Below are 24,536 nucleotides of genomic sequence, written 5' to 3'. Positions count from 1 at the left end.
CGCTGAAATGAAGCAGGAAGAGATGATGAGAGAGGAGGAGGAGAGTCCGAGGAGGAGGGAGGAAGCCAGGGAGGTAAAGAGGGAGCGCGTTTCAGTGTTCAGTAATCCCTCAACCACCAGCCTCTTCTACACAGGGATATTTTGGTTCTCAGTCCGGATGCTGTAGCTTGGCGTTGGACCATCTCCGTCTGTCCTTCCTCCTCGCCTGTGTTAGAGGACGCTGCATGTCTGGCGTGCAGACATGGGCCCCTCGCTGCGCTCTGGGATTACCGTCGGCCTGCTCTTCACCTTGGCTCAGGTGATCGCTGTGACCTGCCAAGAAGATGCCAAGAATGGTGAGTGACAGCTGCCTCCCGCCCCCGTTTTTTTTTTTTTACCGTAGTCGCACAGTTTAACTTTCCCTGGGCAAATTAAATGAACTTTATGTTCTTGAAATGATTCTGGAAAAGTTACTTTTGGCCTTAATCACCTGTATGTTGAACATCTAATGTTTCCTCAACCTGCTGATCTGCTGTCATCCAATGATTCATGACGGTGCAACCGAGCCCTGGAAAACCTTACCTCTGAAACCTTGAATCAACGTGACAGTTGTGTTTGTCTTTCCCATTATGCTCTTCTCCTATGAGGAAGTGGTTTGGTAGTTTTCTCACCTCATGCATATTTTTGTGTTTTACTTTCTACGTTAAACTCAACTCTAACCCTCATGGCAACGGCGCTTTGGTCTGGGGACTAAAGGGTTGAACTCACAACCCAGGTCAGAAAGGCTCCATTAGACGTGATCAATAAGCTGCGACGCCTTGAGGAAGCCATTCGAGATGGAGCAGATGATAACAAGCTTCGGTCTCTTGCAAGAAAAGTCAAATTCATGCTCTAGACAAAATCTCCAAATCAAGATCTTGTAGAAGGAAATGCACCAAAAACTGATTCTAAAATAGAAATTCCTGGTGAATGTGATCCTGGGTCAAAAATACCCCCCTGCAGGCAGCAATGCTATTTCAGTGGCAGTCAGAAGGATGAGTGGCACAGCTATAATGATGTGGCCTCGCGGATGAGGTGGACAAAAGCAGGCCACTAATTTTGGTCAGACTTTGGGCGAAAGGCCAGAGGAGACACACCCAGAGAGAGAGGACGCTGGATGTGAGAGACGCCTTCTCGCTTCCATTCAAGTTCTCCTCCACTGGAGCCTGACGAGGAGAAAGAAAGACTTCCCTCAAGCCTTTACTCTCACAGGTCTCAGGCCCCGACCTGTGGAAAGGTTGGATTCTATCAATAAATAAAAGTGGAAAATGAGTCAAATGAAAGCAGCGCTGTTTTGGTCTCCTCGTGGTCGTAATGCTAAGCTAACCACCTGCCACCACCACCACCACCAGCCTAAGAGCCAACCAGCAGCACCACGACGATAACTAAAGCCTCTCCGCCATGGCAGTCCTCGAGCTCCAGGCTCATTTCAAGCTGGATTCAGACGTTGTTCTGCTTTGCGGTTGTTGTGAAGAAATCGTCTGAGATTTATGAGACTGGCTCGACCTCCAAAAGCGTCGACTGGTCATTGAACATTTCAGTGTGCTCTTCTTGGCTTCGTGGATGGGAAATGTTTGAGACCTTCATCGGGAGTAACATCAGCAGACTTTATTTGGATCGCTCTCCACACAATACTGGATTTAATGGGCCATTTATTGGGAAATAAAACCTTTGTGGCTTAGTTGTGAACCTTGCGGTCTTCGTGGTCATGTACGAGTGTGACTGAATGTTAGTTACCTGGCTGCACAGCGTGAGGCACAATTAACATAAATAAGATGGAAGTAGCGTTTTAATCATCTCCTGGACTGTTTTAGCGAGTCCTAATCGCCAGTTTGGGAACCACAGGCCTGAATATCGTTTAATAATAAACCTGAGCGGGGGAGGTTTTGGCGTCTGCCAACCCACGATGTCAGAGACAGTTTCCACATCAAAAGAAGCTCACAGTTAGTCACGATAATTGCTCTCGTGTTGCTCTCAACATTGCCTTCTGTGTGCAAAACGCTAGCATGAGGAAAACAATGCATTTTGAAAGCGAGCCTGTGAGCTGCTCCTCAGGGTGCCGCAGGCTTCATGGCGCGAGTCCTCCGGGTGTGGCAGCTCTGTGCTCTCCCGAATAAAGACCACAAGTTCTGCCCAAGCCAAACGTATAATACAGCCGCGGTGGTTTCCTCTGAAATAACTCCTGCTGTTGAGAAGCTGCCTCCCTCGCGGGGAGCGGCTGCACCACATAATCAGCACTTGGGACGTCACACAAGTGCCAGGTTTAAAATACTCGCTCGGCGCTCGTAGCAGGTGGCCAAATTGAGCTTTTTCTCCCCAATGCTTCTCGTTCTTTCTTTTTTAAGACTGAGGGACAAACTAACAATTAGTTTTATTCCAAATGATTCTCTCAATTAAAAGATCCAAAGTCTTATTTTGGTCCAATGTATTCGGTTTACCATCATGAGGGAGTAAAGTAATCAGATTTTAAAATCAAACAAATACTTGAAACCACAAAAGCAATCGTTTGATTATCAAATTAGTTGCAGCTCTACATGTGTTTAAACTTTATTGTCTGTGAGAAAAATCTGTGTTTGAAACATTATGTCGATAAAGTGTCAGTAGGACAACATGAGAAGAACAAGCTTCTTCCCTTTGTGATGAGATGGCATGTGGATTTAATGAAGCATGATGTGCAAACATGAACTACGGGTTTCATCTTGTTAGCGTTCACAGCCGGAGACATCTGCGGGTGCAACTAGGATCACGTACTATGATTACATAGTTGCACGCAGACACATTTAGAGACGCATTTGCAGCTCGGAGCTGTCGAGTCCAACCACAGTCTAGTCACTGGTGCTCATGAGTGCCTTGCTCAAGTGCAGCTCTGTGGCAACTTGCCTGAAACTGCCTGTCATCATTCTCACAGTGAAATATAGTTTTTTCTGTCAGCTTTTGCCCAACGGGAACTCAACCTGAAATACATCCTCTTAATCTGGTGCTTTTCTGCTCTGCTTCGTGTTACGAATGTGCAAATCAGAAGCGCCGTGTAATTGTGTGAGTGCCGTTTAAATTCAGGTGTTATTCAAATGCCCATCTAGAGAGGAGCATGGCAGACAGCGTGTGCTATAAAGGCATGTGTATTTATATGTGGCATTGGTTCTATTTAGTATTGACATCGTAAATGAAATGATAGATATGAGGCTTCAGTTTATTGGCTTTCTGTGAACTTTGTCTTTTTGTCTGTGTTAGTGTTGCATTGCTGATACTGATACTGACTAAAGGGGGGAAGCACAGTTAAAATAGCATCTTGGGGTATTTAAGTGTGTCCTTCCAGATGTATAAAGGTATGTTGTTAAATAAAAGAGTAATACATGATTTTGATGTACTACCACACAAACTTTCCCTAATGATGTAATCCGCACTGCTCAGTTGGTGCAACAACTCCTCACTTTTAAGCAATTACAGATCCACAAGAAGCTTGATTGGTTTCAACTTCAGGAGGAGGCGGTTTAGCTCCATCATAGCAGAAGTTTGGATTTGGACCATTTCTCTGCTAAAATAGGCCGCTATAACTGTGAAAGGTTTTTATTGATGAGCTGGGTGGTCTCATGCAATAAGTAGTGGACCGTCGTCGAGGAAAGTCCCACGTGTTTATTCGGCTGCAGAACCCCATGAGGATGTTCACCGTCGGTTCCAAACGGATGGTGAAGACGCGGCGTGTGAGGATGTGTGGGCGTCTGCGAGACCTCAGAGACCCCCGAGGGGCTCGGCTGCAGCAGAGCGGCCCGACACGGAAACTGGAAACTGCAGATGCATCCCTGTTGCTTCACGCAGGGTTTGACTCCAGCAGTGGGACGATCCTCCCGTCTGCGTGGGGACGGCCGGTGCCCTTTGTCCACCCGGCATGAAGGCCTCTTCTTCAGGCTCAATCCTGTGACTCATTTCTCTTATAATCCACTGTGTGTCCAGCGCTTCCCTTTAACTGTGTTGTCGAGGGACTTATGATCCCAGGAGACATGAGGATAGTGGAAATCTTCTCATGACTCTTGACCGAAATTGTCAAGTCCAAAACCAGCTCCAGATACTAATCCAATCCCGTGATCTGGGTTTCTTGAAGACACCTGCACAGAAAATGGAGAAGTCTACGCTAACAACGCCATGTGGAACCCAGAGCCGTGTCGGATCTGTGTGTGCGACATGGGGACCGCCGTGTGCGAGGACGTGGTCTGCGAGGACCTCGGGAGCTGTCAGAGAACCGGGACCCCGGAGGGGGAGTGCTGCCCCGTGTGCTTGTCCGAAGCTCCGGCACCGTCTCCCGGCGGCGACCCCGCCCCAGGTAAGGTTACCCGCGACCCCCCTGGGTGCTGCAGGCCGCTCAGCGTGTGCTCGTCTGGATCATCCGTCCTCCTGTCCCAGCTGCAGATGAGAAGAAAGCGGAGAGCTGCGCGGTGGACGGGGAGGTCTACCGGCACGACGCCACGTGGAACCCTCAGCCGTGCCTCCGGTGCGTCTGTGACGACGGAGTGGCCGTCTGCGACCAGGTGCAGTGCGAGCTGCTGACCAACTGCGCCAAGGTGGTCACACCGGAGGGGGGGTGCTGCCCCGTGTGCGAGGGCTTGGCCAGCGACGGCTTGGCCAGCGCCAGCAGGGCGACAGGTGAGTGCATGTCACCTGTTCAGGCCGCAGAAAAAACATGGTGGTGTCATTAGAACCATACAAATACAACACAAACATGATCTAAATGACATGAATAATTAAAGCCTAAGTAAAGTATTTCTCTTTGGAGAAAACGTTGATAATATAACATTTAAAAAAATTAAAATTAAAAAAGTAATTTTCTTTTTTCTTCGTTTTTCCCCAAGAAATGAGGGGCTTCAAGGTAAGTCCTGATTAATTCTGACATTCATCAATAATCAAAACAAATACCAAATGTATAGTTGTTCTTAAAGTTTAAAAAGTTAAAACAAGTTTCCTTCATAGGGACAGAAAGGTGAACCGGGTGACATCCCACATGTAAGTAATTGACATTTCTATGAGTGGATGCATGGACGCATGTATGTATTTTAAACATCTAATAAATTAATGTTTTGTTACATACTGGTCTCTTGTTTTTGCTGCTAGGCAGTGGGGCTTCCTGGACATTCAGGCCCCTCGGTGGGTTTTTACTGCTTTTACTCCTACAATTGTTTTTGAATGATATTCTGCACATGATGTAAGGTTAAAGAAATGAACAAGGATACACACGACTGAAGGCTTTCTCTTTTAACGATCGCCTTTATAATACTAGCTTTTCAGTCATTTTGACACTAGAGGGCAGCAGAAAGTCATAATTGTGCTTTTGATTGGAAACAACCTGCAGAAACTGAAGGATAAGGATTATAAAGCGATAACTTGTATCCGTACAAAGATTATTATACCTATTTTGGATCGATATCCATTGCTAACCGGTATCCATTGCTAACCGGTATCTAACAGCAAATCTCTGTGTGTAAAGCATCTCTTTCGCTTGTGTTTGTGGTTCAGGGTCCTCCAGGAGCTCAAGGAAAGACCGGACCAAGAGGCTTTAAAGGCAGACGGGTCAGTCTGGACGCTATAAATCTAAAAGCTCATCAGCTGGTGGAAACCAGTGTTGTGTTTCATTGCAACACGCCTCCAATGAACGTATCGCTGCTCTCCCTGCAGGGATTGGCCGGGCCGCAAGGATTTGACGGAGAGCCCGGTGTGCCGGGAAATCCGGGACAGGCGGGACCCCCCGGAGCCCCCGCCCACCCTGGGGTGAGTCCATCTCAATTAATTAAGAAATCTGCTTCTTTCAGAGAAAATATTTAAACTTTTCTCTGAACGCATCATTCTTCCCAAAAGGGCAACTTGGCGTCCCAGATGGCTGCAGGTTTCGGGGAGAAGGCTAGTCTGGCTGGGATGGTGTCGGGAACCAGGGTGAGTGTAAAAATAAACTACTCATTTCACATGAACACAGCGTTTGGAGGTATGTTCATACCCACAGTGTATGAAATGTGGTTATTTCAGGGTGAAGCAGGACCACGAGGACTTCCAGGGTCGCCTGGACAGCAAGTAATTATTTTCCTCCAAGCAAAGATTAAAGGACTGTTGCTTATTTTCATAAAACTTGATGTATGAACCCTTTTTATTTTCTTGCATCAAAAGTTACTACCTTTGTCCCCTATTTGAAGGGTCCAGCGGGGGCTCAGGGATTTCCAGGAGAGGCTGGAGATCCAGGTCAAATGGTGAGGACGTGTCTGACTCTTCATACTCATTTCCACACCATCTGTGAGGAGTAAATGTAAACTGGTCCAGACTGTGTTCCTGATTCCACGCGTTTGTTCACAGGGGGAGACGGGTCATCGAGGACCAGACGGGCCTCCTGGGAAACCTGGTAAAGATGTGAGTCAAACATGGAGATGGAGAGCACACCGTTGTTAAAACCAGTAATTATAAGTCATGATCTCTTTAAATAACGCTTAACTGTGCCTGCTCAGGGAGAAGCTGGAGCCTCCGGTGCTGCAGGGGAACCAGGATTCCCTGGATCTGGGGTAAGTAGTCTCTCAGTCCTCTTTATAAACCAGAAGCACAAAACATTCTATTAGAAGCATAAACAAACATGCACGCAATTAGGATCCATACACGCAGACTTTGCAGAGAGTGTGTGTTTGTTTCCATGCAGGGTGCCAGAGGATTCCCCGGACTTCCGGGTCATCCGGGGCTGAAAGGTCACAAGGTTGTCACACGAGAAACATCCCTTTTAGCCAGCAACGCATGCCCCCTCATCTCATCCTCTACCAAGCCTCACTTCTCATGATATGCTTTAACGTGACAAACATCGCGACTGATTACCTCAATGTTCATTTAAATCTCTGCGACAGGGAAATGCCGGCCTCGCTGGGTCGAAAGGCGAGTCTGGAGCGGTCGGAACAAAGGTATGACGATGTGCTGGTCAAAGTGGACGATTCATCGTATTATTGAAGGGACCACTATCTTTCTTCTCCGTGAGAGCATTTGATTTGTTTTTACAATAGCTTTAATCCTACGTTGTGTCTTGCAGGGTAAATCTGGCACTCCCGGTGGGATGGGTGCTCCAGGGCCGCAGGTAGGCGTCAGGTGCAGAGATCCCATCCCGTCCAGCTGTTAGTCACGCAGATGCTGAGCCAGTGTTTTGTTTCAGGGGCCGGCGGGCATGCAGGGAGAAAGAGGCCGAGCCGGAACAACTGGCCCCCCGGTAAAGAAACACGTAGCATCTTTGTTCCTTTGGGAAAAATGTGATATATGGAGGTGGAGGGTTGAGACATTTTGATTCTCTTTTAGGGAAAACGAGGCGAAAACGGCCATGTAGGCAAACCCGGTCCTCTGGTAAGGAATTACATCTACTAACTCTAACACTAAGTACACCAAGTATTAATGTACTTTATAGCAATAGTTCCGAAAATCATTTAGAAAAAACTGGGTTTTACAATATCCACACCAAGTGTTAAATTATTGCTTTACAATTTTCTTTTCATGTTTTACTCATTATCGGTTATTATTTCGACAGATAATACACATTGTGACCAAAACAAACTGAAATACCTTTTACTTTCACTACAGGGTCCAATCGGAATCCCCGGAGTTCCTGGATTTCCTGGTAACACGGGACTGAAGGTGAGACGGCCTACCGAAATGATTTAGAGTCCGCAGAGTTTATTACATCCCATAATACACGACTGTTTAATGAAACCTGGACTGGATGACTGTGCTAAAGTATTCATTTAAGCTGAAGGATGCTACGACGCTTTCCCATTTGATGTTGCAGAGAACGAGGCTTTTCATTTTGTCTTCAAATTGGGGCGTTGAAATGTCAAACGGGATTTTTCAATGTGACCTGAATGTGGGCTGCAGGGTGAAGCAGGACCGCCAGGGGTCAGAGGAAGTGCCGGACGCCAGGGTCCGCGAGGGGATGCCGGTCACGTGGGACCAGCTGGACCACCAGGACAGCAGGTCAGGAAGGACTTTAGTTGGGATTTCATTCCTGAAACCTGGACAGTGAGATATTGGTTGACTTTATTTGGCTTTGGGGGAGTAGCTCTGATATATTTTGTTTCATCAGGGTGCCTCGGGACCCGGCGGAGCTCCTGGTAGTCGCGGCTCTTCGGTGAGTGTAACGCCGTAAGTAATGGAGCACATCTCAACCTGCTTCTACCTCTAATCCATCTCCGCTCCATCTCCTCCTCAGGGTCTAGCAGGTGCCCAGGGTCCAGCAGGGCTGTTGGGGCAACCCGGCCCTCCCGGCCCCCAGGGCACTACAGGGACACAAGGACCAAAAGGCCAATTGGTACAAGCTGCCATTGCATTTAACTGTCTTTGATGAATCCCTGCGTCTGTTTCTGGAGCTTTAACGTTTTGACCTCCAGGTGATCTGATCCTCTTCCACAGGGGGAAGGTGGCCTGCCCGGATTTAAAGGAGAAGATGGATTCAAGGGAGAACGGGTGAGCCGAGAAAAGTTATTATTGAAGTTTCTATTGGTTGACTGACTGGGATGATTGATTGGCTGATTTGTGATCGCTGGGTTAGGGCGACCATGGAATGCCGGGTGCTTTGGGTCCGATGGGAGAGGACGGGAAACGTGGACCCCGAGGCGATGCTGGATCTCCCGGGCCTCAAGGAGTTTCAGGGGAGACGGTGAGGCAACTTTTAGAAAGAAAACTACATTTTTCAATACTATTAAGCTGAGGAAGTCTTATGATCTCAAATGTCAGCAAATCCCAATACTGGAAACAACTGTTCATTGGTTTCAGGGAGCTCCAGGAAACCGGGGTTTCCCAGGTGCAGATGGTTTACCAGGACAGAAGGCGAGTGGACTCAATGGCAGCTTTTCGTTACTCGTTGACTACCCACAGACCATGATGTGTGTTTCTGTGCTCTGGAACCAAACAGGGAGCCCAGGGTGAGAGAGGACTGCCGGGGTCAACCGCCGCCAAAGGTTTATCTGGAGACCCAGGGCGTATTGGAGAGCCAGGTCTAACAGGAGCTCGGGTACACCGCACATATCATTCATTGTCAATATTTGAAAGTTCAGCCTGCTGTCACGTCTGCACCCCTGTACAATATTTATTGAATAATAACCTCAGAGAATGAGATGCAGCGTCAGAGACTTGCATCTAAGGTTGGCCTGAAACTGTCTGATTTCACAGGGGCTGGCGGGACTTCTGGGTGCCCAGGGATCAGAGGGGAAGCAGGGTCCAATGGTAACTTTAATCACTCGCCATGGTGAGATTGGTAGACGACATGTGCTAACGTTTCTGTCGGGTCATCCAGGGCTCGGCTGGAGACGATGGTAAACAAGGCCCGGCTGGTTCCGCGGGGAGCCGAGGGTTAGCCGGAGCGATGGGCCTGCCGGGACCGAAAGGCTTCGCTGTCAGTAAATGTTGGATGTTTAACACATGTCATCATCGCATTGTTGTATCTGGTGCAGCAACAGATGATGACTTTTTGGCTCCTGACTTTCAGGGGGACGCTGGAAAGATCGGAGAGGCTGGCAGTTCCGGGGCTCCAGGTCAAAGGGCAAGTTACCATGACTATTCATATACCCTCACTTTATTTATACTTCATAATAAATCATGAACATATAAATACTGTCCTGATAGAGACTGCGTTTTTCTTTTAGGGGGTGAACGGAAAAGATGGGGAAGAAGGCGCTGCCGGTCCAGCTGGTCCAGCTGTAAGCATCCAGCTGTTCGTCGCCAGTGATTTGACATCATGTCTTTTGATGATTTATATGTTCTTTGGCTTTTCTTCAGGGTCTTACAGGAAAAAGAGGCGAGCAAGGACCACAGGGACTGCATGGTTTCCAGGTACACAGCTTCCCAAAATAATACAAAGGATATTGATTCATTTAGAGATATTCATTTTCAACGTTATTAGCATTAAAGCAAACATGTTTGGTGATTATCAGGGTTTGCCAGGAACACCAGGACCACCCGGAGAGTCAGGAAAACCAGGCGTTGAGGTAAGACAACAAAACAACTTATTTTCTGAGATCATAGTCAAATAAATGTTGATTTAGAAGTTCTTACAATCATTATGCATTACGACCCCCCCCCACCTCCCAGGGTCTTGCTGGAGAAGTGGGTGCTGCTGGAGGTACAGGTCCAAGGGTGAGCCCATTATTGATCGCATTCTTTTTCAATACTCATTCAATTTGAGGCACTCAAATGAATTCATTTAGTACAATGAGGAATTGTTGCGTGACTTAATTCCCTGGTTGTCGTCGCAGGGAGAAAGAGGTCCTCCGGGAGGGAGAGGCGAAGTCGGGCCCAATGGGCTACAGGGACCCAAAGGTAGTCCAGGTGGACCAGGTCCAGATGGGCTGAAGGTATTTTGACCATAAACACATGCAGAACTCTGACACTTGTTGGCTGCCAATTGGGTTGTCAATAAGCTCTATGTTTGGTGCTTTTTAGGGTAGCAGCGGTCCAAAGGGTGTTGTTGGAGAGGTGGGGGGTCCGGGACTCCAGGGGATGCCAGGAGAGAGAGGCACACCCGGACCCTCGGGGCCGAAGGGAGAAGCTGTATGTGGAATATTAGAGTAACCATTTTCACCACTGACAGATGGACCCGGGCACTGATGAGGCTGATTTCTCCTCACAGGGCTCTGTTGGGGAGGGAGGACTGGAGGGGAACGCCGGAGCCGACGGAGCACGGGTGAGTCGTGAGTTCTGATGGCGACATACTTCCTTCTCTGTTAAACCGTCACTGAGTGACAAGCTTATAAATTATTTTTCTTATGTTTTTGTTTTATTAAAAAGGGACTTCCTGGTCCTGTTGGACCGGTTGGTCCCGGTGGACCCAATGGAGAGAAGGTGAGCTCAGATTTACACATGTAACGTGTGTTAAACCTATGGTCATGTAATAAGCCAAATGGTTGTTTCTTTAAATTACAAAAAAATAAAAATAATATGCAAATAGTGAAGAGGATCTTGGTAAAAAAGAGACTTTTAGATAAGTCCTCTTTTGAACTTAAATTCATAGCATCCAGGATGTTGAAGGACTTCATATTGGTGTCAGTTTCATGTAGTAGTAGGATCCTTGACCTGACTTGTTCCTTTATTCCAGGGTGAAACCGGCCCACCAGGACCGGCGGGACGCCGAGGCACCAGAGGAATCGCTGTCAGTACAACTTATACTCCACAGTTGATATTAATGAGAGATTTCCTTTGAATGTTTGTACTTCCATTTCTTTTAGACACAATGTGCATTTGTGTGATGCTATCAACAGGGTTCTACTGGGGAAAACGGTCCTACTGGTGCCCTTGGCTTCCCTGGACCTGCTGTAAGTGGCCACTAAAGCAAAACATGTCTGAAACCTATAGATGAATAAACTAATATAGGCTTAATTCATTTTCTGTTTCTGTCAGGGTCCTGATGGTCAACCTGGGGCTAAAGGTGACATGGGTGAGGCAGGTCTGAAGGGAGAAGGGGGAGCTCCTGGACCACATGGGATGGCTGGGATCTCAGGAGGACAGGTAAACACAGAGCAACAAACCAAATATAATAAACCACCGACATGCCTACATGCTACTGTGTGTGTTTCACAGGGACCTGTTGGCGTGACGGGACTGAAAGGTGGCAGAGGAACACAGGGTGCAACAGTAAGAACGCTCCATACATCACTTCTTTGTTTCGACCTTTGGTTATTATTATTAAAGTGAGTCAAATTGGGAGTGTTTTCTTCCCACAGGGCTCTGCTGGTTTTCCTGGGCTGCCTGGAGGAGTTGGAGCAGTCGGCTCTCAGGTGAGTTAATTGGTCATCAAATGTGTTCAGATCCCAATACCGTGGATTCATTAGGTCCCTGGCGTTTTACCAAAGTCACGACTGAGGCCTGATCCTGCGTGTGTGTGTTTCAGGGGGCCGTTGGGCCAGACGGGCCTATAGGAGCTCCAGGAAAGTCGGGACCTGCTGGGATCATCGGGGATAACGGAGCTCAAGGACGTCAAGGAGAGAGGGGAGCTCGAGGGACACCGGGCACCGCTGGAGAGAAGGGCGAGTCTGGAGAGGACGGCCCCGGGGTAACATGACTGGGTTATGTGTGGTCAGCCGCGCAGATCTTACAGCGGTGCTACGCGAATATATCCTGAGATGTTTCAAACGCTTGCCTGCTCTTGTGTTTCTCCACCAGGGTCCCGATGGGCCTCCAGGACCTGCTGGTGCAGCAGGACAGCGAGGGGTCGTGGGCCAGCCTGGACTTAGAGGGGAGGCGGGCATGCTGGGACTGCCAGGCCCCGCTGTACGTATTCTTCTGACGGTGTTTGTGGTTCTTTGTTTCGGACACACACAGAGACTATTGGGATTTCGGTGATGGAAACATTCATGCATTAATTCCTCAGGGTCCACCTGGGAAACCCGGAGCATCCGGGGTTCAGGGCGGCCCAGGGCCTGCCGGTGGAGTCGGTCTACCTGGAGCCACCGGGTCAAGAGGAGACGCCGGGCCTGAGGTTTGTTGAGCCCATCTCAGTTCCTACTCAGCTTCTGTTAAACCTTCATGATTTCACATGGAGCGATATGCACACAAACTGCTGCTTCAGCTCAGCTTTTAAGTGGTTCTTCTCTACTTTTTTCAGGGTATCGCTGGAGCAGAAGGGTCTCCTGGGAAGGACGGTCTCGTAGGGGACAGGGTAAGACTTCTAGTGGGTAAGATGTGCTAATGCTACCATGCATACGGCTGTGCGTGCTGACTGTTGGCACGTGTGGGGCTTTCCAGGGAGACAGGGGTACGGCCGGTCCAGAGGGTTTAGCTGGTGTTTCAGGGTCCCCAGGAACTGAGGGTTCTGTGGGGCTGACAGGCGCTCCAGGACAAAGAGGCAAGATTGTGAGTGTCCAAAATAATAGCACGCTTACCAACATTTCCACAGCTATGTCGATGTTAACACGATTGCAAGTCGGCTCCGTCATCTCTGCTTGTTTGTTTCGAGCTTAGGGCGCCAGAGGCTCCCCTGGACCCCTCGGAGCGACTGGAGTACGGGGAAAAGTGGTAAGCACGGCATGAGAATGGTTCACGTGGTTGACACCCAGACATATCTCAATTTGTTAATGTTAAACTTTGTTTTTCCATGCTCCAACTCCAGGGCCCCCAAGGACCACAGGGAGAGAAGGGAGCAGCTGGAGAACAAGGAGAAAGGGGTCAGAAAGGACACAGAGGTTTCACTGGGCTCCACGGGTTGCCGGGAACGACTGTGAGCAAAATGTTTAAAATACTTTACATACTACTGTAATTAGCAGTTAGCTCAGGAAAACACTGATAACTGAGAATGAAACACAGTAACACTGAATGCTTCTGACAATGAGATGTTCACTATTTCAGGGCGCCACAGGGGATCCGGGGTCGACGGGTATTGTCGGACCAGCTGGGCCGAGGGTAAGTGTGTAACAGCCCCGTGCGGTTACATTTGAAGCTGTGTCGAATTAACAGCGTGAATGACTCACTCTTGGACCGCACAGGGACCTCCAGGTGTGTCTGGTCCTCCGGGAAAGGAAGGACAAATTGGCCATCCGGGACCAATGGGGCCTCCTGGAAGCAGGGGTTCCGGCGGGGACATCGGGGCACAGGTGACGCAACATTAACTTTAAATATGTTACAAACAAAGATCAGTTCAGTGGCTGCAATAATTAGCAATCAACCTCTTGGGCTCATGAATTTCACATGGAAAACATACCTCATCTTTATCGTTTTCCCTGTCAGGGTCCACCTGGTGATGCGGGACCGTCCGGCCCTCCAGGCCCCCCGGGTCCTCCCACCACGGCTCTGGAGGAGCTCTTCGCTGTCCATCACGACTACGAGTTTGTCGAGGACGACCAGGCCGCCGACCCCCCTTTCCTCCCGGAGATGAATCAAGACGAAGCGCTTCCCAATAAGAAGTCGGCCGTCCTGCGTGCAGACACTGGAGTCCACGCCACGCTGAAGACCCTCAGCGGGCACATGCAGAACCTGCGCAGTCCAGACGGCAGCAAGGGGAACCCGGCCAAAACCTGCCAGGACATCAAGCAGTGCTACCCTCAGAAGAAGAGCGGTGAGGCTCCGGTGTTCTGCTTATTCGCACATTCCTTTTGGTTTGGCTTAGACCAGTACCAAATATACTCAATCTATTCATTTATTGCACATTTGAAACAGGTGAATACTGGATTGATCCAAATCAAGGAAGCACAAAAGATGCTATTAAGGTCTTCTGTGATATGGAAAATGGTGAAACCTGCATCTCCGCCAACCCGGCCTCCATTCCCCGCAAAGCCTGGTGGACCAAATCCAGTCCCAGCATCAACAAACCCGTCTGGTTTGAGGCAGACATGAACGGTGGAACTAAAGTAAGAAATCTAAAAACATACCTGAACAGTAATATCTGCTGAATCCGGGGCTTAATCATGTCAAACTGTCCTCCAATTCATTCAGTTCCGCTACGGAAATGCTGAGGAGCAACCAAACGTGGTGGCGGTTCAGATGAAGCTGCTGCAGCTTTTGTCCAAAGAATCGCACCAGAACATCACCTACCACTGCAGGAACAGCGTGGCGTATAAAGACGTGAGGAGCACCCACCTGAAGAAAGCTCTGGTCCTCAGAGGCTCCAACGGCCAGGAGTTGAGAGCGCAGGGAAACCTGCGCCTCCGGTACACCGTCCTCCAGGACGGCTGCGCGGTGAGTCATCTCAGGACTCTTGATTTAATCGATTACCGGTATGGAGACACATCTACTCACTCGCCTGCCGCTCTTGTCCCTCAGAGTTCCAACGGGGAGTGGGGCGAGACGGTGATCGAGTACAGGACCCAAACTGCTGCCAGGCTGCCCGTCGTGGACGTGGCCCCCATGGACATTGGGAAAGCTGATCAGGAGTTCGGCCTGGACATCGGCCCTGTGTGCTTCTCATAAAACAACAAGAACAAGATGGACAGAAGAGGCCCTTTTTTTTAGAGAAGAAACATCACCAGTAAATTAGAGTATGTGGACTCGTCTTTCAGTGAGCGTACAAGTCGATGGAGGTTAGATTCTTCAACACATGGCTGCATTTCCCCAAAGCTGTGGAAGTACGGCGTGCTTGCTGGGCGACCGGCAGGACGCTGACGTAATTTATTCGCTTTGTCAATAAATGTACAATCTGGAGCACCAGACCTCTACAGGGCAATGCACGTGGGTGGAAAAAATAAAGTCTGCTAACGTTGTTGCTAAAGGTGCTAACATGAACCCTGAGTAGAGTTTAGATGGATTGTGAAGTTGCACAAACTGGGAAAATAGCCAATATTAAAGCTTAAAGCGATGTAGTCTCAGAGCAGACAATCAAACCGTCGTCATTTGGCTTTTTTCCCCAGTAAATGCACATGCAGAGGCCTGGACATTAAAGGAATTAAACATTTAAACCAAGCTTGAACCTAAATTATTAAGGTCTGTGGAGGATTTCATTTACTCTCTCAACAGAAAACCTTTGTATCTCCTTTTAAAAACCCAACTGTAAATGCAACATATGACTGTAAATTACACATTATTTGTTTGTTGTTGATTATGGATGTGGAATAAATGTCTTTCTCTGGAATGATGACACTAAATCATCTCACCACTAGAGGGAGACGAACACCTTCTAAAGAGTCAGAGTCAGAGTATAGACGCAAAACAATAAACTGAAACAGAAATGGATTCATGGCAAACTCTCCCTGCAGTGGTGCCCGTTTCTCAGAGGATAACATCACACTATCTCCCGAAGCCTTCAGCTTCAAAGGGCTGCCTGCATTTGGGTGCACGAGGACATGGGCGAGAGGGAGAAAGAAGGCGTCCCTGCAGGAAGAAGCAGAGCCAGAGTTCAGGCAGCACATGTTTCGGGGTCGACCTCTGTTCTCTCCGCTCGGTGAGAGACGTGACACTCTCACCGTTTCCTGCAGCCCGGCCTCTGCACATCTGTCGAGGTGGTCATTTTTAGACGGTGCTGCTATTTTCATTTTGAGAACGGAAATTTTAAGCAGGTAGAAGTTGGTTTTCCAGTGTTTCTGATACACATCGAAGGCGCTTTTCTTTTCCTGGATGTCGCCGCCATTTGAATGACAACAACTAAACTGAAACGCTGCTTCTAAGAAAGTAAAAAAAATAAAAAACGCAGAATTCCAAATGACTACAGAAGGTCACAAGCCGAGAAAGAGAAACCACAATACAACAAATCCAGAGCAAAATAAAAGAGGCGATACATTTGTTTTTCATTTTTCAATATTGACTTAATTTAAATTGCGTAGTAGAGCGGTCATGTTCTTAGGAGCATAAACCAAATAGAAATGTAGACCTGTTAATGGTGCACAATGAAGGGTCAGGGGGGGTAAACCAAGGGTATTTGTGTATACACTAGCCTCAATATCCCTTCCTACATCGCCGCCTTCTGCTCGCACGTATACTTTGATGTGTTCCGATGTATTTTGCCTCAAATTGGGGTCAAAAGAGGCGCATTGCAACGCGCGCCGCTGGATTCTGCGACCCTGAGATGGCAGCGACGCCCAGACCGTGACTGGGGCGTCTCTTGTTTGCCAAGGAGCCTTGATGAGATTTCCCAGCTACACCCTTTCCTTCCTGTGCACCCTCCAACCCCACCTCACTGACGCCCATGCAGAACACTTAAAGACCACGGGGGGACGGATCACGGGACGGGATCAAACCGTTGGCCTAAATTATTCTCTGTGGAACGAAAGGGGACAATTATGGGAAAGTTCTTTGAGTTTTCACTGACGTCAAAGAGATTGAGTCGGCTCATTATAGTGATGCAGTACGGAGAATGTCGTCAGATTCTCTTGGAACACATACTCGCCTCCATCGAAGGTTTGCCATCTTTTTGCACAGGTTTTGAAGAATTCTTTTTACAGCTTACATGTAGACATTTACAGCTCGTCTTGCATGCACTGCCGGCTCAGGACACACCTGCCTGCACACCTTTTAATTCAATGAGAAATACGAGAACATAGAAGATCAGGGGAAGAAACTCTCTCCTAATAAAAAGGAAAAAAAAGGAACATTAAGTGACAATTCACACGCGGGACAGTCAGTCAGATGGGCGCTGCTGCCTCTCTAATCACACAGACACACACACACTGTGTGACACACACACCCCTCCTCCACCCCGATGAGGTCGAAGGGGAAATGGGGCCGCTCTAACGTCCCACCTTTTCCCAGACCCTGGGCGGAGCCTGCATGGGCCTGGTGGCACAGGGGGGAGAACAATGGCAGGAAACTGGGAGAGGAGTGAGAGACTTCCTGTTGGCAGGACGATGCCGAAGAAGAGAGCGGCGGCGCGCCTCGTTACAAGTGGCCGCTGGGGCCCCCCGCCCCGGGCCGGAGGAATCGGGCCCTTTAAAACTGGAATAAGCTTATTGTTTGAGATGTTTTCAAGCGTTTGGTTCCAGATGTCTGACGTTTCATGGGCGGGATTTCTTTAAAAAAAAACACTTATAAAGGTGTAACCATCATCATTGTGAACTTTGTTTCACTCCCACAAGGCCGTTTTCTCATATGAGCCTAAAGTGGCCCGATGCAATTATTGCATTAATCATATTTTTATTGGTTTTAATATTGTAATCAACCATTTAATTCCTGGGAACTGGGAACGTGGTGCCACCCGAACAGCAGAAAATAACATGAGATGTTATTAAAACATGTACTTGGATCTCTAAAGAAGCTTTGGGTGCAGCGGGAGGGAAAGGTGTTAACATCTGTTGAAGCGCCAAACAACACAAGGAAAGCGGTGGAAGTGCTGCGCCCCTGGCACCCTACAAATGACCTCTCCCCCTGGTGCGTTCTCACTTTGGATCATGACGAGCCCTCAGAAACACCAAAGCGGCGTCCCGACCAGACGACCCCGTGTTGACGTCACTCCCGCGTGGTTCCTGCAGGCTTCCCGCGCGGGCTGCGCCCAGGCGCGGGTCACCCTCCACGCGGCCGGGCCGCAGGAGCTCGAGCGCGCGGCCCACAAATGGTCCCATTGTTCTCGGGGACCGAGACGTCCCCCGGCGCGCACCCGCGGTCGGATCGATCACTTCGGACGTTTCGTGCGTGCGTGCGTGGGCTCAGCTCGTCGTGTTGGAGTGCGTGTGTGGCGAAGTGGAGTTACTGGAAACTGAGTCACTGTTCCCGCGCGCAGACAAAAGGGATAGCAGCTCTTTCCGCAGCTGTGATGCAGAAAAAAAAGTATTTGCAGCACAACGCTGTCCTGGTGTCTGACCCCCTTGCATTCCTGACACCCCCCCCCCCGCTGTGCATCTTATCGCGTGCATCAGGGCGTTTTCAAAGGATGCAATCACACCTGATCTGTGTCGCTGTCGGGGAGTTTTTCTCTGCCCATTTACCAGAATTGAATACTTGGGTAACTTCAAAGCTAATATCTTCCGTCCCTGACTAATACCTGGAATATTGTGCGCTGGAAAGTCACAACATCGGCTAAACGCGTCAAGCTTGGGAGCGCGCGCGGAAGCGAAGGCAGTAAACAAGTGTTGTTCGTGAGACCGAGGAAGTGTTTGCAACCAGGACGCACGAGTTCAACGGCGATGTATTCTTAGAAACAGGAAGCATGCAATGCATCCACTGGTTGGATTTGGCACTGAGGTGAATCCAGGGAGGCGGGACAGCGCACCATCGCAAACATCTTCAGCAAGAGAGACCCCCCCCCCCCCCTCCTCGCACGCTTCAAGGGGGTCCGTGCGCTGGAGGAAGCGCGTGCCACCAGAAACCACACAGGATGCTGCGCTATGTCGATGCGGCAGGATGCGAGTTGGGAGTCGTGTCAGATGTTCAGGGTCCCAGCGGACTGAGCTCATCGCTCAGCGTGCACGACCCCCCCCCCCCCCCCCCCCCCCGCAGCTTTGACCCACGTGACACCAGGTGCTTCTGAGCAGCAGGTGAAGGTAGAAGTGTTGAAGTGAACTGCAGCTCTGTTCGTTGGACAAGAATAAATAGCCCTTCTCCCCTGGGATTGTGTGATTACGCTTTATATATAAATACATAAATGGTTGTGCATTTGTTTTTTGGATGAGGAACAGAGAGTACGCCCTGCTTTGTCTGGAAACAATATTCATTTCAGAGGGAAACGTTTTCTACGGTCAGAAAAGGAAATTCCACCCTTCATTTAATATGGGGGGAGGGGGGGGCACTCACATTCTTTCTTTCCTTATTTTCATTCCGTCTATGAGGAGAACAATAGAGAATCCATTAAGGAAAGAAAAACAAACACGCTTCTTCTCTTTTTCTGAACCTCAGTTTAAAACACATATTTACAAAAAAAATGGTTTCTTTTACTAACAAGGATTTATTAACAAAATGAGATTCAGACCTTGACTAACGTGATATTGTGTAATGAGAAAACACAACCACACACACACACGCACACATCTATATTTTGTATTGATCTATCTGCAGGACTTGACTTAGATATTTATAAGAACACGTGGAAATCATCACTCGTATATTATTATAGTCCACATACAGCATTATGAATAGCATGCATACATTCTGTGATTGCAGCAGTTATGAACATTTCAACAAGTCGTCATGAAGAGTTGACAGCTGCACATTAAAGGAATAGTTTGACATTTCTGAAGCTAATACTTTTTCAAGTCTTTGTGTTAAGCTGAGCAAACCGTCTCCTGGAGACTCAGGTTATAAAATACATTTCATTCCTCTCATCTAACTCCTCAGTAATTCATGTATTTCCTGTTCTGGAAGGCTGAAACCAGCAGCTCCCCAACTTTTATTTCAAACTGAAGGTAACAGACTTTTATCTTTATCAGTGAAGGACTCAGTTTCTTGTTTCCTGGAGACGAACGTCTTTAGATAATTCATCCAAAAAGCGATTAACCTCTAATGACTTTCAACAATTAAAAACTAGCCACGGTTTCTGTTTCTTTAACAAAGGTTATATGACACGTTGTGTTAGAGGACTGGACAAATATACAAAGTTAAAACGCTAAAGGCTGCATGAAATACTTATTTCAGACACACACATTTCATCATCTTTACAGCATAAAAACACACGTGTTGTGAGGCAATAAGGATCCTTATGGAGCAGCGAGTGCAGCTTTGACACAATGTCAGCTCCTCTTTATTGTTTTCAACTTCATTTAAATCTTTCAGCGTGGCAAGCCTTTAAACAAAAAGTCACAACAGGAGTTTTAGCGAAGCAAGCTGCGTATTTATGTCTTCAGTGTTTACACCTTTATATACTTTTCTAGTGTTTTATAGTACGAACAACAAGAATCTTGCTCTTTTTGTAACGTTATCTTCTTGAACGCGTCAGAAAGACCAACTCCTTCTCCGCTGTGCAGCTCACAACTCACAGCCGCCGTCGATGAGCCGTCGATGTTTGCAAGGAAAGGTTAGATTTGGTGAAATAGTTCAGCAAGGTCACCCGTTTCTAACTGGCATCAATCTCCTCCAAATGCTCAGAGAGAAAATGTCTCTTGTTGAAAGTCAGCTCGACACAACAGCTTCTTGTTCAAGTTTATTCCACGTGATGCACAAAGCATTTTGTTCCTCGTGTTGATGCTTGGAGGCCAGTTGAGTCAGGCTCCTCTTCACATCGTCTCTGTGTCCTTTCCCTCGGTGGGATGTAAATAATGCTGAATATTTATGATAAAAAGTTTGTGTGAAAGTGAAAAGTTTGTCCTCAGTTGCTGCAAACTGGTGCACGTGGATCTTCGGAACTTTCTCGGGGGGGAAAAAGTCGAAAGAAACAGTGAGCCGGACGCGCCGCCTTCACACGAACGGGCTGTCCGACCCGAATATGTCCGGGTAGCTCTTCCCGTTCATGTGCTCGCTGTGGCTCTCGATGCTGTAGCAGCGGTGGACCTCTGTGAGCGACGTCGCCACGAAGGAGGCCGAGCGGAGGAAGCCGGCGTTGGCGAACGTGCCGGCGAACTGCATCCGCTGCTGGTTCCAGTGTCTCCGCAGGACACTCTGGACCTGCAGGAAGAGACATCTTTGGGAACACCAGCAACCCAACAACTCCAAGCCTGTCCCCTGGAACCGTGAATCCAGGCCTGAAACGTGGGACTGTTTGTTTGTTTGTGCTCAGTACTCACCTCCCCGTTGAAGAAGCAGAATATCGTAGAAACCAGGAGGCCCTGCACGAGCAAAACAAGACAGGCAGCACTTTTAATAGCACGCCACATGCGGGGCAATCCGTTATTGTCTGGGGTTTCGCTCCCCGTGGCCGTGCGCTCACCTGGTAGTGCATGAGGATTTCCATGATGTACTGGTAGATCTCAACCACCCAGTGATTCTGGGGCTTGTAGGGGAGCAGGACAAACTGGATGCCGAGCAAGGGGATGAGGATGAGGGTGGCCCTCACCGCCCTCATGTACAGGCTGGACTCGGCCTGGTGCGTCACCCTCAGCTTGGTGATGAGAACCCGGATGATGTTCAGCAGGAAGAAAAGATTCACCTGGAACGCAAACGCCATTAATCTCCTTTACCAAGATGATCTCTTTCAACAAATCCCTCAGAACAAGCGAGAAGGAAGGCCGCGCAACGGGGGGGGGGGTGTGGGAGGTAACACCCACGGGGGCTCGGCGCTTACCACCAATGCAGCGCAGATGGGTCCGTGGATAATGTACAGCAAGGAAGTATCCGAGCTGACCCAACATCTGTGAACGCATGAATCAGATCATGGTATTACAGCGGGTGGACACACTCGACTGGGGTACAGTGATGAGCGGCAGACGGAGGAGGCTCACTTGTCGTTGTAGTAGCACTGACGTGCTACTGAATGTATCACCGCCGGCACCATTGGGAAACCTGCCGGACAGAATCGCGGCGTCAACGGCCTTTCAGCGTGGAAAGACTGAAATGTGGCGCATTGACGCGCTGCTTTACTCACCCCAGCCCAGCAGGTAATACCACATGAGGTGCTGTTTTTCTGCAAACACCGCCACAACAATCAGCGTGTGCAGGTAGATGCCCTCGCACAGCATCCAGAAGTAGTTGCAGCTCAGCAGGTACAGGTGGACGAACATGAGCAGCTTGCAGCTCGCCTTTGGGGGGGAAAAAGGAGCCGATCACCATCACACTGACTGACGCTGGGAATGTGGCGCCGGCGGTGCGCTGGGCCCCGCGGAGTCACTCACAGAGTCGCTGTTGGTGTGTCCCTGTTTCTTCACCACCGTCGTGAGCCAGACCACGGTGATGATGGAGTTCAGCACGAAGGAGAGGAAGAGGTTCTTGTGCAGCGTTATCCTCTGACAGCTCAGACTCCTGCGAGGGGGGGACGTCTCAGATTAGACGTGGATTCCCACCTGCACCACTTTGACTCCAATTTGACCCACCGCACTTACTTAAAATGGAAGAATATTCCTAACGATATGAACAGCGACACCAGCGACAGGCCGTGACCAATCATGACCAGGTAGAAGTGAGTCATTGCATCCTGCAAGAAAGGAAAATGAGTGCAAATCCGCCATTGAATGTGCTTCAGACGCTTGTGTTATCTTCATTCCTCCTTACCGTCCCGTGATGTATTGAGTTGTCTTGGCAGTTTGTGAAGTTTGTCCACGTCCTTTTGCTCGTCGGGTGGCGTCCCCACTCGCCGGTCTCTGAGCACACTTTGGACGCCATCGCTGTTGGCAAGTTTGCAAGCGCGGTTTTACACTTCCGTCCATGCAGAATGAGCGACCACTCGTGAGCCGATTAGAGGGGATGAGAGCTTTGGTGGTTTACCCACACATCACCCAAAGACTAGGATGCACAGAGGTATTTTACCCTCTCAACTAAACGCAAATGTTAAAAGTCAGTAATGTTAGTGGAGGTTAGCGACTAAATTTACCATGAGGATCAAAGTCATTGTAGTAGTCCGGACAGCTCTGCTCTATTGGTCCGGGCTCGGTCTCGTACCAGCACAGCCACCCGTCCCACGTTGTGTTACACACCGACCCTCCTGGCGACAACGGACACACGGTGAAACGTTGCACTGACTTAATGAGAATTCTGGGAACTTGTCAACGAGACGGTCCTTTCACCTATTGTTTTGCCCTCACGCTGAGATTCTCTCATAATCCTCTGGAAACATTCATACTGGGCCGTGGCGATTTGGTTCCGCGTCACCTTGTGTTCACCCCGATGGTTCAGATGGTCCTGGTGGACGTCTTCGGGGCTCGCTGCCACGAGCAGCTGTGGAGAGATGATGGAAAGTCAGCATGCAGACGCAAACAGATACCCAAGTAAACGAAATCACAGTGCAACTGTCGAGCGAGAGCCAAAGCACACGGGACCTTTCTGTAAAGGAGACGTGCTCCGTTAAAACAGAGCTACCTTGTTGAGGGCGCACAGGACCAGCAGACGGGTGAAGCAGTTTGGATCCATCAGTGCTCGGATGACCACAGGGACTCTGAAGATTGTTTGTGACTGGGGAAAGGAAAACATATGGAGACCCGAGTGTGACCGTTGACTCAAAAGTCATGTAAACAAAAAAAAAAGTTTTGGAAATTTCAAAGGCAGTTCTCCCTTTTTGGGGGATTACAGATCTGTGCGTTCGCTTCCTCTGCTCTCCACGGCTTCCTTCCTGCATGATTATTAAGCACATTGAGCTTAACCAAGGTTGAATGTGGCAAATGAAGCAAAGGCATGTGCTGCAAAGTCCCGATACAGATACAAGTTATGCAACTTCTGGGTGTCTGCAGCCTCTGTGACAGTGGAAGTGATAGAAATAGGAAGAGCAGTAAGAAGCAAAAATATGTTCCTCTTTGTTGCTGCACAGAATCAAATCTGCTTCATTGTGAGGAAGAATGTGTGGTTGATAATCCACATGACAAGTTCAAAAGCACATAGAGACAACATGTGTTATATGTTATGAAGCAAAGAGATAATTTATTTATATATATATATATATATATATATATATATATATATATATATATTCTATACTTGTTGCTGGGATGATTTTCATTACATTCTACTGTGTAAATAGTACATTTAGGAAGTACCTTTTCTGTTTTTCTACCCCTTTGCACGTTTTGGTGTATGTGAGTAACATTTCACTGAGAAATGTGACATTCAAAAAGAAAACTTGAACCAAAGAGCTTGAATCGAGAAACCAGCGAAAATGACAAAAGCAGTTTTACCTTGCCGAGTATTCCTTCGGTCTGAGAGTTTAGCGGCTCTTCACAGGTAGTCCATCAGTGTGTGTTCGCCAGCAGAGCCAAAGGCAACACTGAGCTGTCCTGATCCGAGCCGAACGGGGCTGAGGATGACATCACATCCTTGCTTTTTATGGAGGCAGATACAGGGACACCCCTGCAGTCTTATGGGGAGTGAAAACCACTGAAGCAATGATTGACAGTCACACTGGACTGTTTGTAATATGCATGATGTGATATACAATGCACAGTAAACCTGAATTAGCTTCAGAGTCTGTAAATTATGAACTTAATAAATGTACTTTATTGCATAAGGTGCAAGCTGTTACTCAGAGTTTTTAATCCTAACAAGCTCCCCGAAGGAATCTTCGATCTAATAGATCGCAGACTGTCACATCTGTTATAAATATGTAT

General features: G+C 48.4%; 2 protein-coding genes across 2 annotated transcripts; one reads left to right on the top strand and one right to left on the bottom strand.

The window, feature by feature from the left end:
- Positions 1-89: 89 nt before the first annotated feature.
- LOC120827105 (uncharacterized) lies at positions 90-15,565 on the top strand. The gene is made up of 55 exons (XM_040189779.2): positions 90-335; positions 4,118-4,336; positions 4,417-4,656; positions 4,863-4,879; positions 4,981-5,013; positions 5,122-5,154; positions 5,524-5,577; positions 5,683-5,775; positions 5,863-5,937; positions 6,028-6,072; positions 6,192-6,245; positions 6,349-6,402; positions 6,498-6,551; positions 6,683-6,736; positions 6,882-6,935; positions 7,061-7,105; positions 7,181-7,234; positions 7,321-7,365; positions 7,600-7,653; positions 7,891-7,989; positions 8,099-8,143; positions 8,225-8,323; positions 8,425-8,478; positions 8,564-8,671; positions 8,788-8,841; positions 8,927-9,025; positions 9,184-9,237; positions 9,308-9,406; positions 9,500-9,553; positions 9,657-9,710; positions 9,790-9,843; positions 9,945-9,998; positions 10,102-10,146; positions 10,266-10,364; positions 10,453-10,560; positions 10,640-10,693; positions 10,798-10,851; positions 11,105-11,158; positions 11,268-11,321; positions 11,407-11,514; positions 11,587-11,640; positions 11,730-11,783; positions 11,897-12,058; positions 12,169-12,276; positions 12,377-12,484; positions 12,611-12,664; positions 12,751-12,858; positions 12,967-13,020; positions 13,115-13,222; positions 13,351-13,404; positions 13,488-13,595; positions 13,729-14,056; positions 14,158-14,348; positions 14,434-14,676; positions 14,761-15,565. The coding sequence occupies exons 1-55, from the start codon at positions 242-244 to the stop codon at positions 14,905-14,907; spliced, it is 4,755 nt and encodes a 1,584-aa protein (XP_040045713.2). The 5' UTR covers positions 90-241; the 3' UTR covers positions 14,908-15,565.
- A 3,718-nt stretch (positions 15,566-19,283) lies between these two features.
- On the bottom strand, positions 19,284-24,286 carry LOC120811079 (calcitonin gene-related peptide type 1 receptor). Its single transcript, XM_040166270.2, has 13 exons — positions 24,108-24,286; positions 23,299-23,391; positions 23,007-23,157; positions 22,814-22,924; positions 22,495-22,607; positions 22,326-22,417; positions 22,119-22,245; positions 21,872-22,025; positions 21,729-21,789; positions 21,572-21,638; positions 21,218-21,436; positions 21,075-21,116; positions 19,284-20,955 (listed from the first exon to the last, which is right to left on the bottom strand). The coding sequence occupies exons 2-13, from the start codon at positions 23,347-23,349 to the stop codon at positions 20,749-20,751; spliced, it is 1,395 nt and encodes a 464-aa protein (XP_040022204.1). The 5' UTR covers positions 23,350-23,391; positions 24,108-24,286; the 3' UTR covers positions 19,284-20,748.
- Positions 24,287-24,536: the final 250 nt, after the last annotated feature.

This window comes from Gasterosteus aculeatus, chromosome 1 (genome assembly GCF_964276395.1).
Source record: "Gasterosteus aculeatus chromosome 1, fGasAcu3.hap1.1, whole genome shotgun sequence".
NCBI classification, from domain to species: domain Eukaryota; kingdom Metazoa; phylum Chordata; class Actinopteri; order Perciformes; family Gasterosteidae; genus Gasterosteus; species Gasterosteus aculeatus.
The sequence above is the reverse complement of the archived record's forward strand: the minus strand, read 5'-3'. Positions and strand labels throughout refer to the sequence as shown.

Bases quoted from the DNA above. Each gene is read 5' to 3' on its own strand.
- LOC120827105 (XM_040189779.2), top strand. From the start codon at position 242: ATGGGCCCCTCGCTGCGCTCTGGGATTACCGTCGGCCTGCTCTTCACC. The intron at 336-4,117 runs GTGAGTGACAGC...GGTTTCTTGAAG, and splicing joins CCAAGAAGATGCCAAGAATG to ACACCTGCACAGAAAATGGA. The intron at 10,694-10,797 runs GTGAGTCGTGAG...TTTATTAAAAAG, and splicing joins CCGGAGCCGACGGAGCACGG to GGACTTCCTGGTCCTGTTGG.
- LOC120811079 (XM_040166270.2), bottom strand. From the start codon at position 23,349: ATGGATCCAAACTGCTTCACCCGTCTGCTGGTCCTGTGCGCCCTCAAC. The intron at 22,026-22,118 runs GTGAGTGACTCC...TCCCCCCCAAAG, and splicing joins GACACACCAACAGCGACTCT to GCGAGCTGCAAGCTGCTCAT. The intron at 21,639-21,728 runs GTGAGCCTCCTC...ATGCGTTCACAG, and splicing joins CAGTGCTACTACAACGACAA to ATGTTGGGTCAGCTCGGATA.